Here is a 13083-nt window from a genome sequence, read left to right as displayed (position 1 = left end):
GTGCCTAGAGCATCATGCAAACTCCTCCAAAATTGAGACGTGAATCAGGGATCTCGATCCGATGCAATAGATGTCGGAACTCCATGTAGGCGTACAATTTCGTTGAGATAAATTTATGCTCACTTGTCTCTTGACCACGTGGTGTGGATCGGCAGAAAATGATCGGACTTCGTTAAACGGTCCGCCACTACCCAAATTGCAACATGGCCGCCTTGTGATCGAGGTAATCTAATGACGAAATCTATTGCGCTGTTCTCCTACTTCAAACGGGAATTGGTAACCGTGAAGCTTCCTTGCTAGAAGTTGGTGTTCCGCCTTGACTTGTTGACATACTAGGCACCGCACCACGAAATGCCCAATATCCTTCTTCATCCCGGGTCACAAATTGTGCATCTTCATATCTTTGTACCTTTTGGTACCGCCTGGATTGATAGTGTAAGAGATTGATCAACTTCTTTCAATATCTCCCCTCGAATCTCCTCGTCCCTTGGCGCACACAATTCGTCTCGAAATCGAAGTGCGCCATCGGAGTCCATACTAAACTCATCGGCATGCCCACTTTTAATGTCGCCAAGCACTTGTTGGAGATCTGGGTCCGAGGACTTTTTTCCTTTAATCCTCTCCAACAAGGTCGATCGAATTAGTAAGGTCATGTGTGTTGTGGGGGCGCGTGGTGTGATGACCTCGAGATCAAATTGTCGCATTTTCGGAAGCAATGACGGCTGGTTAGTGATCATAATTGCGAGGTTGTCCACTGACATTCTGCTAAGCGCATCTGCAACCACGTTGATTTTTCTAGGGTGGTACAAGATGGTTACATTATAATCTTTCAGCAATTCTAACCCTCTGCGCTGTCTCAAATTCAACTCCTTCCAAGTAAATAGGTGCTTGAGGCTCTTGTGATTCGTATAAATTTCAGTATTCATCATACAAGTAGTGTCTCCATAATTTAAGTATGAAGACTACTGTTGCGAGGTCCAAGTCGTGGGTGAGATAGTTCTTCTCGTAATTCTTTAGCTGGAGGGAGACATACTCAATGACTTGTCCACTTTGCATTAACACACATTCGAGGCCATTTTGTGATGCATCACTGTCCACCACGAACCCCGGTTATGTTTGTTGATTGGGGCCAATCTTTAATCGCTTTCATCTTCCTTGGGTCTACAAATATTCCACCCTCAGAAATCACGTGACCTAAGAAGGCGACCTCACGAATCTAAAAGTTGCACTTCTTCTTGGCATAAAGTTTCTTCTCCCTAAGAACTTGTAGCACTAACCTTAAATGCTTTTCATGTTCGTCATCACTTTAGGAGTAGACCAAGATGTCGTAAATAAAAACTACAAATCGGTCCAAAAAGGACTTGAAAATACAGTTCATTAAATCCATAAATGATGCCGGGGCATTAGTAAGCCAACAGCATAATTGTTAATTAATAATGGCCATGCCGCATTAAAAAATGAACGTTGTACATCCTCCGGCTTGATCTTTAATTGGTGATGCTCGGACTGAAGATCTTTCTTAGAATACACCCAAAATTCCTGAAGTTGATCAAACAAATTGTCGATACGGGGCAATGGGTACTTATTCCTGATTGTAACTTTGTTCAATTCGCGGTAATCAATAAAAAGCCAGAGTGAACCGTCATTTTTTTTCACAAATAGCACAAGGGCTCTCCAAGGTGATATGCTCAGTTTAAGAAAGGCCTTATCTAACAGATCATCCTGCAGCCGAGCTTTCAACTCTAACTCAGCCGGTGCCATTCGATATGGAGCCTTTGAAATTGGCGTGGTCCTGGGAGCCAAGTTTATCACGAAACCGATCTTCCGGTCTGGTGGCATTCTTGGCAACTCTGCTAGAAACACATCCAGAAACTCTTGAATTGTAGAGATGTCTTTGAGCATCGAAATTTTCTTTTGATATTCCACCAATGTCGTTGAGTAGGCTACATGGCCACTATAAATCAATTTCTTCGCACGCGATGTGGACACTATGATAGCAAAGAGCGAACTCCTACACCTTTGGTAGACGAGCTCCTTTTGTCCGAGTTCACGAAAAGTCACAATTTTGCTCTCACATTGATGTTTATAATACCTCATGAGCAGTCCATGTCCAACACTAGGTCAAACCCTTCCATTGGCTTCAACATTAGCAAATTTGCCGGTATAATCCAAATATCCAATTGCCTATCGGCACTGGGCAGGTGGGACAAATATCCGTGACATAAAAAAGCATGATCAGGAATTTGGACCCATCTAGTATTCATGGCTTTCGCTATGTCTATCCCATGACTATTAGTAAAGGACCGACTAATGAATGAATAGGACACGCTCGTATCAAATAAAGCTTTACATCTGACATCATTAAGTAAAACAATACTTGTCATGATGTTATCGGCGGTAATCAGTGCTTGTTGCTAACTCTCGGCCTGATGCGGCATCAAAGCGTGTCCAGTAGACGTGTGGCGGGCAGAACCCCCACGAATTGTCTTGGTGTTGACGGTGCAGAGGCAATAGACGTAATTCGATTTTCACCCTACGAGCACACGTAGTTCGATTTTCACCCTACGGGCACTCAAACTGCATATGACCCACTTGCCTGCATTTAAAACATTTTCTCTCGCATTGATCACATATTTGTGGTCCACAGGTAACACATCTCGCCGTGGACCGGGTGAAGTACATTCCAAGGGTTCGGGATTGTGAATGCGGATACTTCGGTGGTCGTTTGGAGCTAGACTGAGCGCTCGAGCTACCCAACTGTCGCTTCTTCCTTTTCCCATTGTCATAGGCTTTGTGCTCTTCTTGCGCTATCACATTGCTCTGCTCCACCCATAGTGCCCTATCTAACCACGTTGACGAAGGTTTGGAGCTTGAAGGAATATACTATTTTGGAAATCTCCAGTCAAAACCCTCCCTGGAAGCAATTTGCTATGTGCTTGTCATCTTTGATCACATACAAGATACAATTGACGATGTGGGAGAACTCTCACTCATACTTCTGCACCGACCGACTTCCGTGCCACAATTCTCGAAACTCCTGCCAAGAAAGAAGGCAAACTAGCGGGTTGATTTTGTTTGACCTCTCTCCACCACACCCTGGCAGACTTCTTAAAGCAGTGTGCAACTAGGCACACCTTGTCTCGATCCAAGATATATAAATCCTCAAATAATTTCTTCATAGCGTTGACCTATATCTTCACGATCCACGAGTCTATTGTCTCTCCATCAAAAGTAGGCGGATTGAATTTCTTAAAAATCTTGAGGCATGATAGCGCTCACTCCACCTGCATCGCTGCATAATCGGGGGCCGAAGTGCCCAAGGCAGTCAGAAGGGGTACTTGTCGCAGCTTCAGACCGCGCAAGACGCGCCGTGACTTGTATGGTTGCTACATCCACTTCCTCGGCAATATTCTGGAGATTAATTGGAGGCATTGGCGATTCCCGGCTCGCCTATGCCGTTGCCACTTGGTACGACACCATACATGGAGCTCTTTAATCTGTTCCTCGTGTTGTCGTGACGCTTCGGCTTGCTGTTCGACCACCCCAAGTAGCGGCCACTTGGTCGCAAAGTTCTTGGTTTCAGCTCGCTCTGGATTGTGCGGGCACCTCGGTCGGTGGTACCAGAGTAGACCTTGTCAGAGGTCGTCCACGTCGTGCTATCACTTTTTGAAATACAACGACCCCGGTTAAATCCTTGATCGATAAGGTCCACACAATTTAGCGCACAACCAAATTAACTCAATTAGCTGAAAGTTACGCAAGGGTATTTACTCTCATCTCTAGGCATCATATTGTTGGTAGCCAACATGACCTCCCTAAGTTGAGAAAAAATAATACCTTGAATTCGTCACCAGTAGGCCATGAGAGACATACTAGACTAACTTGATCCAATGTTTCAATTTCCGCCACAAGTCATAGATCACCATCTCTCACCCACTTAGGTCCTTACGGTTATACTACTTAAGGTTTTCTAGGTTCATCTAGATAGTTTGTATGCTTTGATACCACTTTAATCTGTCACGCCTCTAACCACAGCGGAAACCCTCAGGGCATATGCGCAAATTCGCCAAACGAGCAGAGTTTCTCTTGCCCGCACGAAGCGTACACAAAACCTGTATAATACATTCCAACCAGTTGGGATCCGGATCTCGAACGACTGATTTTGCTGTTCACGCAACTAATGTCTGGATTTCATGTCTGGGGTCTAGAACCTGAACGTTTGGACTAAGTTTGTGAGCTGAAGGTCCGGACAATGAAGTTTGGAGCATGTAGAGTAACTTTAGAGTCTGAATCCCCTTGCCAAGGTCCAGATCCCGAAGGTCTGATGACCTTGATTCACTTCGCTCCAAAAATTTTATTGTCGTGTAGTTTAGCTCCAACTCATTTCTAATTGTTCCGAAACCCTTCTAACTTTTCTTGACTACTCTCACAATCGTTTCTTGACCTGTACTTTGCCCAATTTCGCCAAAGTTCAGTATGATATACTGATGTTCAGTATATTTCAAAAGGCCTTGTGAAGCCTAGGTACGGTTGGCGTGGCAGGCCTTAGGAAGGTGAGGCGCGTATTTGATAAAAATAAAAGTTCCCACAATCCTAGTGTAATTTGATGTTCTACTTCATGGAACTTCCAAAATGACCATACAAAAACAAAATAACCATATAAAAGCAAAATAACCATAAAAAAGCAAAGAAATCACCAGCATTAATGTTCTCAAATAAAAATTTAGAGAACAAAGTTAGAGAACAAGAAATCAATAACAAAAATTAGAGAATAATAAATCAAGAATAAAATTTTTAAGATTGAAAAATTAAAGATTAAATATAGAAAATTTCCTTGTAAATACCCACTTTTTTTACTTTTCCCTCTTGGCTACCAAAAACCTTTTTTTTTGCTTTCTAAAATTTCAGAAATGTTTTCAGGGATTTGCGGCGTTAATGGAGAGGATGACATGAGCAAATTGCCTTTACTTGTTCTATAAGGAAAAAAAAAACTTTTTAATATATTTATGTTATTTTTAAGGGCATTTTTGGTAAAAGTTATAAGAAATGGATGGAATGGTGATGGAACTTTGACCCGGGGGGGGGGACTAAATTCATCAACTTAAAATTTTGAAGTGGTAAAATGTAGGTTTATGAAAGTCTGAGGGGAAAAGTAAAAGGACGGGTATTCATAAGCGGGTTTTATGTACTTTAGCCAAAATTAAACTCCCAAAAAGTTCAAAAAGGATATTGAAGAGGGGAGTCGAACAAAGAATGCAAAAAAGAATCGAAGAACTATTGTCCACTGATTATATCAAAGAAATATTAAGAAAAAGTAAAAAAAAAAAATGCTAAAACCTTATGTTTTATCAAAAGATCTAAATAAAAGGATTGAATAGAATTTTTCAGAGAATTGGAGTATAGAGGCCACAACAAAGCTGTTGCAACTGCTTCTACTACTACTTGCTGACACTGCTTTTGCTGCTGCTGCCATTGTCACCTACCATAGCTGCTTGCTGCTGTTGTTGTTGGTTTCTGCTTGTTACTGCTACTCCTTGTGATTAGGGAGAGATGGGAGTTGGAGAAAACAAAAGAAAAAAAGAATAGGAAAGGTAGAAAGGGAGAAAAGGGTTGTAATTAGGATTTTCTAAATCCCTAATGGGTTAGAATATATTTACAAAACTCAAGGCTCGAGAAACCAAACTGGAGACCTGCTTAAGTTACACATTGTGAGGCGCATGCCTTAGCTGCACCTTGTGCCTTGTCTGAGGTGCACGCCTCAGAGCCTAGATGTGCACCTTAGAGAGGGCATTATATCTCAAGTTTCTCGAGGTGCTGAGGCCCCACGCCTTTTGCCGTGGTGCTCGCTTCAGGCGCATCTTTTTCAACATTGCTTTGCAAAGGTCTCAACTCTCAATGGAGAAATAATTCTCATAGCACATGCTCTCTACAGTGGTCCAAAGGGCCCAACATATGCCAGCATCCGGACCTTGAAGCATCATTATTAATTTTTCAATTTTTTATTTTCATAATTCGTAATTCATATATAATTGTCCTCAAGTTTGAAAATCACGATTCCTAATCTAGTTTGATATCATATATTCAATAATAACATTTCCATAAAATTGATTTATTTGTAATATTCCTAGATATCATGCAAAACTAATAAATTAGCACATCATATACAAGAGAAAGTAATAAAAACAAATAACATACAATCATGATCTTCATAATTCATGCAAAATGTCCTGTAGGTCCCAAGTCATGAAGGGTCTACTTGCCTCTTAGAAGTTGAAAAAATCGTAATAAAAATTCTTGTTTACCTGTCCTCGCCTTCTCCAGCACCCAATTCAAAATTAATTTTCTATCATTTCAAGCTTTAAGATATTTCCTTTTCAGGATTTTTGTTTTAGAAATCTTGTGATTAATATAATTCTAATGCAAGGAAACCAACACAGTCTCATCCAGATTTTCAAAATGAATCCTATGAACACTTAATCACCATGATCCGAGCTATAACAAAACAGTTACAGTCAATTTACATTTAGTCCCTCGCAAAATACTGCATATCTGCAGAGTAGTCCCAGCTAGGGCTATAAATGAGCCGAACTCGAGCGAGCTGGAGCCAGCTTGAGCTCGGCTCGTCGTCTTCAAGGTCGGCTCGTGTTCGGCTCGAGCTTGTGACGAGCTTGAAAACTCTGGCTCGTGATTGGCTCGAAATTGAGCCGGCTCGTGTTCGGCTCGTTAGCTTGATTATATAATGCCACCGAAGTTCATTGCCGCCGAAGTTCGCTGCTTCGCTGCCGCCGAAGTGTCGCCGCCGAAGTTCCCTGCCGGGGGTTTGCGAACAGCGAAGAATCGCTGCCGAGGGTGTGCGAATGGCAAAGGTTCAATTAATGTTGAGAATCGCTCCTCGCGCTCCTCGCCGGCCTTCTTCGAGCCCTTCACGGGGGGCAGCCTCCGGAACTCCTCGCAGTCGCCGAGCACGAGGTTTATGTGCCGGTCGAAGGCCATGAACTTGCTCACCAGCTGCTGCCTGTCTTGGATCATCACGCGCATGCGGCAGTTGATAAATTGCAGCATCTTCGAACCCTTCGACATTGACATGGTCGCCGCGCTCACTACAATTTCCCTCCCTCCCCGGACACGAGGGCTTAGGGTTAGGGTTAGGGTTGTGAAGGACATAGAGATACAGAAAGAGGGAGGCGGCTGTGTGCGGTGCTTGTGCGAGCCTGAGAGAGAGAGAGAGAGAGTTGGGTGTGTCATGTGTGTGTGGCTGTGTGTGCGGCAGTGTGAAAAAGATAGGGAAAATGCTAATTAGGGTTAGGACTTAGGAATAGAAAGAGTGGAACTTATTTCATAGGCCTATGGGCCATGAGTGAAAATAAAAAATTCTAAATATAAATGGGTCTATGGGCCCCTTTTATAAATAAGCCAAAATTTTTTTTAAAGTTGGGCTAAAAATTTAAAATTAATAATCTGTATTATATATATATAATATAATACAAATATAATTATATATATATATAATATATACAATTATATTAATATAAAATAAATATAATCGAGCTGTTATCGAGCCGAACACGAGCGAGCTGACCCTAGCTCGTGTTCAGCTCGTTTATTAAACGAGTTGAAAAATCCAGCTCGTGTGTGCTCGTTACTAAAACGACGCGAGCTGATCTTGGACTCATTTCGAGCTGAACACAAAGCCAGCGAGCTGGATTGCCACCCCTAGTCCCAGCACCCATATGTGGCCTTCTAGCCTCTCTATTTGGCTGAATAAGGCCCAATAGATCTCTCTCAAATAAGCCAACTTCAAGCCTATACAAAACCATTCTCAACTAGGTTTGAGGCCCATTGTAGGACTAGCCCGAGTCTCTTTTTTCCCGTTTTGTCTTTCCCTTTCTCTTTCTTTTCCCTCTTCTTTTCTTTTTCTCTTCCTTCTCTTTCCCTCCCAGCCAACCATGCCTGTCCTTGGTGGCCCAACTAACCCACACCACTCTTTGTTTGGCCCTGCCATCATACAGTGGGAGAAGAAGAAAGGAAGAGGAAGAAAATAAGAGGAAATAAATTCGAACTCACCTTTCTAGTCGTCGAGATCACCCAAATCTCGTATCCAGTCTCCGATCCATCAACCGCACTAGAGAAAGAGCCCAATAACGCTCATTACATTGGCCGGTAAAACTATATTTATCTATTTATAGCTTCAAAGTTAGGGTTTAAACCAAGGGTTTAAGTACCCATCGGCACAGGTCTACCGTGCCTGTATTGTGCCAACAAGAGATCGGCACGATATAGGCCCTGTGTCGATAGCACAACTCAAAACTCGCTTTTTTTTAAATCAGTAAGTAATTTTCTCAGTAAAGTTCAAAATACTTGATAAAGATACATAATAAGCAATTATAATATTTTGTTGCTAAAGAAAATAAATTTCTCATGCAATTATGTGTTAGCATACACGTATTTTTTGTGACCGGCATGCATCGGCACGGTCCGACACGCATCGTGTCGTATCGTGGCGGCAACTATTTGGCATGCTCCAGTGCCACGTCACTTAAATCCTTGGTTTAAACCCTCATAACCTTTATCTCCTAATATTGTCATTTTCTATCGCATTTAAATACTTGAGTTTTCAAAGAGATAAATATTAAGGTAAATTTTGGTTTCGCTCATTTTCACTTTGCCGTTTTGTGGTTAAAAAAAGTTTATTTTACCCCTCTGTGGTTTTTTTTTTTTTTTTCAAAAAAATTCTATATGAAATGTGGTGGCAAAGTAAAAATGTTTAAAGTGAAAAAGTGAAAAATGCACTAAACACTGAGGGACAAAGTACAATTTGAACTGACGGATGGCAAAGTGAAAATGAGCTAAACCACCGGGGGTCAAAGTGAAACTTTTTGAACCACGGGACAACAAAAGTGAAAATGAGCCAAACCAAAAGGGGGTGGGTAATTTGAAGTTTACCCTAAATATTAATCAAATTTCCATCCTAATCCCTATTTCGTAAAGTACTGTTCATCTACTAGATTTATCCCTTTTTTGCATAGAAGTCCCTCATTCCTTCTATTTTTACATAAGAGCTCTTGTAAAAATACTATTTTTCATATAATCCCTAGAAGTATTAAGCTTTATTTGTGTTCATCTAAGAGCCCAAACATGACCTAACAAATAATATTGGTTTCGTTTTCAATTCCCTGATCTAAACCATATCATCACTTTTCTGATTAGAATCAATTTTTCGTGTAAAATGTCACCCGAAGTGTCGAATTAATATGGCAAGCTAAACTAACATTTGATCTTATTTATACTTGTCTATAAATTGGTTCCGTCCCAAATTTCAAACATAACACCTATCTTTGCCCGATCAACTTATACTAATTCTCAGAACATTTGGGAGTAGTAATTTCACACGTAAAATGCCATCCCAGTTCTAAAGTGCATAATCAAATGAAACTCAAACAATAGCAAAAGAACAATAATTAAACTATTATGAAATAAATGGGCCAGGTATTACACTCACAATCTTTTTGTTTTCGTTTTTGTTTTTGTTTTTTAAATGAAATGCCTGTAGGCAAATCATACATTAAGGCAAAACTGATTACAAAGGTATGAACTTGATTACAACGTCGTACACCGCAACGGGAAGATGAAAGTAGCAGTCCGCTTAAACTAAATAGAAGATAAACACATAAAATTGACTAAAATTTTAAATTATGACATCCAAACCTCAACAAACTTAATCAACAAAGGGACGATGTGGATCAGGGCCTCTCAACTTTATCATCAAAACAACTTACATATGAAGCTCCATGGCATAAATCCCTAACAAAAAAATAAAAGAAAGAAAAAAGTATTATTATGACAACTACAAGTTCCATATCCACACAAACAATCGAGTACCTACAACTACAAGCTTCATACTCAAACACATACCTCGCGCATTGAGCAATGCCTGCCTTGAAGCTCCTTTAGGCCAAGGAACTCAAGTAGAGACAGAAGTCGAGAGTAAAAGATGCAAGTGGGTGGGAATAAGAAACTAGAGTTAGGGTTTTGGCTGTGTGGTTATTAGGAAAAAGGTGAAGGAATAGTTCAAACACATGAAATTATACATACATATAGAGAAGATTTTTGTGCAATTTATTCTTCCCTGCTGACCGGAGGCCGGCCGGAGAATGGCTGGAGGGGAGGTCGACGAACTGTAGATGAAGCGAGGAATTGGGTGGCAGAGTGAATGAAAATGGGGAATCAATTATAACCTTATAAAAAAAGGGTATAGATAGAAAAAGAAAGGGGAAATTTCACCATTGCTCATTAAAATTTAAATTGAAATTTCATTTAGGTCACCAAGCTTCAGTTTTCTTTAATTTGAGTTTCCATGCTTCATTTTTATTTTAATTGGGCCACTTTGTTAAACTCGTATCCACTTTGTTAAACTCGTATAATATTCTAAGCAACACAACAAATTGGTAGCTAATTCAGTTACCATACCATTCTACGATATGATGACTACTGATTTATATTGAAAAGACGATTTGCTATCGATTAAATTATCAAATCATCTCTTTGGAATGATGCAGTAGTTAAAAAAATAGGAATAATATCTTATATGCCCTTCAAAACTTCAAAAATATTTTATTTATCCCTGAATGACCAAAATAGCCTTGTTGGTTTCAAAAAATTCCTTCAAATATCCTCTTTCCCTCTAAGATTTACTGTAGTTTTTGGAAGGGTATTTTGGGTATTAAGGGTAAATTTGAAAATTTTCAATACTACCAAGGGAAAATAAGCAAAAGGCCTTTAAAAATAATAGTCTTGAGATAATATGGTAATTGAATCAATCAACCTCTATTACCATGTTATGTCTTGACAGTTGAATCATTTATCACACCATTATTTCTTTAAAAAAATTAATTGTAACTTGAAGAGTGGCTTGATTGAACAAGTATTAAAGTTTAATGGCTTGATTAAAACAAATTGAAGTTTAGCAGCCAGAATAAAAGTTCACCATAAGTGAAAATGGTGCAATTTACCCAAATAGAAACATAGTGAAATTAAGGCCTTATGATGTGGAGTACTATTCTAACTCGATTCAAAATTGAAAAATCTTATAAATCAGGAAATTGTTGTCTCTGATGGGCGATCAACTTCTTGTAGGTAACTGACTGGCCAAGATTGTCTTTAGGAATTAGAAATTCTGATGCAACCGGTGGTTCCTACTGGCTTAAAAAGTGTCATTCTGTGACTATTCAGCTGTAGCTAGTTCTCTGTTTCATGACCGTTCCTCCCTCATAATTGAGCTCTGCAATGTTTATAACTGTTTGGAGGGCCCCTACTCTTCCTTGTATCATATCCTAAAACCTTCGGAATCACTATATCAAATGCTTTTGGTGTTTTGAATGGTCTCACCTTGATTGATTATTAGCTATAAGATTGTTAATACCATAATAAGTTGACAACTGTTGCTCCGTGGAGTTACCAGATCTCTCACATATTCCTGTTTATAATCATTCAGCATATTATTATTCAAATTTCTTACAATTAACTACTCTTAATTTTAGTGTAGACTTCAAATTGTCCCCTGTGGTTTAGCTCATTTTCACATTGCAACCCTGTGGTCCAAAAAGGTTCACTTTACCCCTTGTGGTTTAACTTTTATTTTGCCAAAAAGTTCTATATGATATTGGGCGGCAAAGTAAAAAGTTTAAACTTTTTGAACCATGGGGTGACAAAGTAAAAATGAGCTAAACCACATTGGGGGGTGGGGGGGGGNGGGAGGTGGCCGGCAATTTGATGTTTACCCTTAATTTTATTCACAGCTGTCACCTACATAGTGTCACTCTTCTTATTTTATTACTGCGTCCAGATGGAGCTTTTCTTTTATTTAGTAATATATTTGACGATTCGCAGTGGCGACCATGACTTGTGTGTACCTTTCACCGGGAGTGAAGCATGGACTAGATCATTGGGCTATGCAATTATTGACGCATGGAGACCGTGGTACTTAAATGACCAAGTCGTAGGGTATATTTTGAATCTTTCCTCAATCTCTCTGGCATAAATCAAAACGATTTTTAGTTAGGTGATTTTCAACATCCTGCAACGTCTTGCATCCATCCCTTACAGAAAATCTTAAGTTCCTTATGGAACTGACATTTTCTTATATTAACAAGAGATAAGTACAACTATCTTTTCATACTTTCCATGTTGTAAGTAGTGCTCAAGATAACCTCCAAAATGTCACTCGCAATTAAAGCCGCTACCACTCATTTGATAAGAAAAATAGTTTTGCAGTGTCCGATTGATTCTTGAACCTTCATTTGCAGATATACCCAAGGTTATGACCATAACCTCACCTTTCTCACTATTAAGGTACGTGAAGTTTCTTTTCCCTTTTCTCCGTAGGCGTTTTATACAGTTAGGATTCATTATTGTGATATTTCCCCTTTCATATATTTTCATGTACCATTTAATTTGTATTATTATATTTTTTTGACGTTTTCATTCAAGATTGTTTATGGTGGTTCTGCGTTCATTGCTGCAGGGGGCAGGGCATACAGTTCCCGAGTACAAACCGAGCGAAGCACTAGCTTTCTATACCCGTTGGCTTGCAGGCACAAAGCTCTAAAAAATGAGGGCAGAATCATTAATTAATAACGAACATATTCTTCTGTAGTTAATTTTGGAAGCATTTTCTGCTCAACCTCTATAGCATGATCAATTTCCAAAATCGGAGAACCATTAAGACGGAAGCTGATGGATTCACCTTTTGTTGTGTGAATGGCTTCTGTAACTGTCAACTGCGACCAAATAATATCGAGGCGTGCAACCACTGACATTTTACTTTCGCGGGATTAGTGCTTCTCTTCCCCATTTGGTCTTTGCTTTCCAATTTTGGCAGCTGTTTGCTAGCTTCCGAGAGGCACATTTCCCCGCCGGGGTAGGTGTAACTTGGGGGGGCTAAATCTAGTCGCACTAGATTATGAGATCATCTTTCCAGATAGTCTATTTTCTAAGATAACCAGAGTCCTTGTGAAGCATACCCATTCCAATTTCCGAATCAAGAAAGACCATGTTTGTGAAAGGCTCAATGGTACGAAGTCTTTG

General features: G+C 39.9%; 1 protein-coding gene across 2 annotated transcripts in view; it reads left to right on the top strand.

The window, feature by feature from the left end:
- Positions 1–12833, top strand: part of LOC109723101 (serine carboxypeptidase 1-like) — a 44538-nt gene extending 31705 nt beyond the window's left edge. Inside the window, exons 12-14 of one of the 2 annotated variants that reach the window (XM_020251317.1) lie at positions 11887–12000; positions 12303–12348; positions 12521–12833. In XM_020251317.1, the coding sequence (XP_020106906.1) occupies positions 11887–12000; positions 12303–12348; positions 12521–12604 (244 nt within the window). In that variant the 3' untranslated portion in view covers positions 12605–12833. The remainder of the gene's footprint in view (positions 1–11886; positions 12001–12302; positions 12349–12520) is intronic. The other variant, XM_020251318.1, reaches the window with a different exon arrangement.

The sequence above is a fragment of the Ananas comosus genome, linkage group 17 (assembly GCF_001540865.1).
Source record: "Ananas comosus cultivar F153 linkage group 17, ASM154086v1, whole genome shotgun sequence".
Taxonomy (NCBI): Eukaryota; Viridiplantae; Streptophyta; class Magnoliopsida; order Poales; family Bromeliaceae; genus Ananas; species Ananas comosus.
The sequence above is the reverse complement of the archived record's forward strand: the minus strand, read 5'-3'. Positions and strand labels throughout refer to the sequence as shown.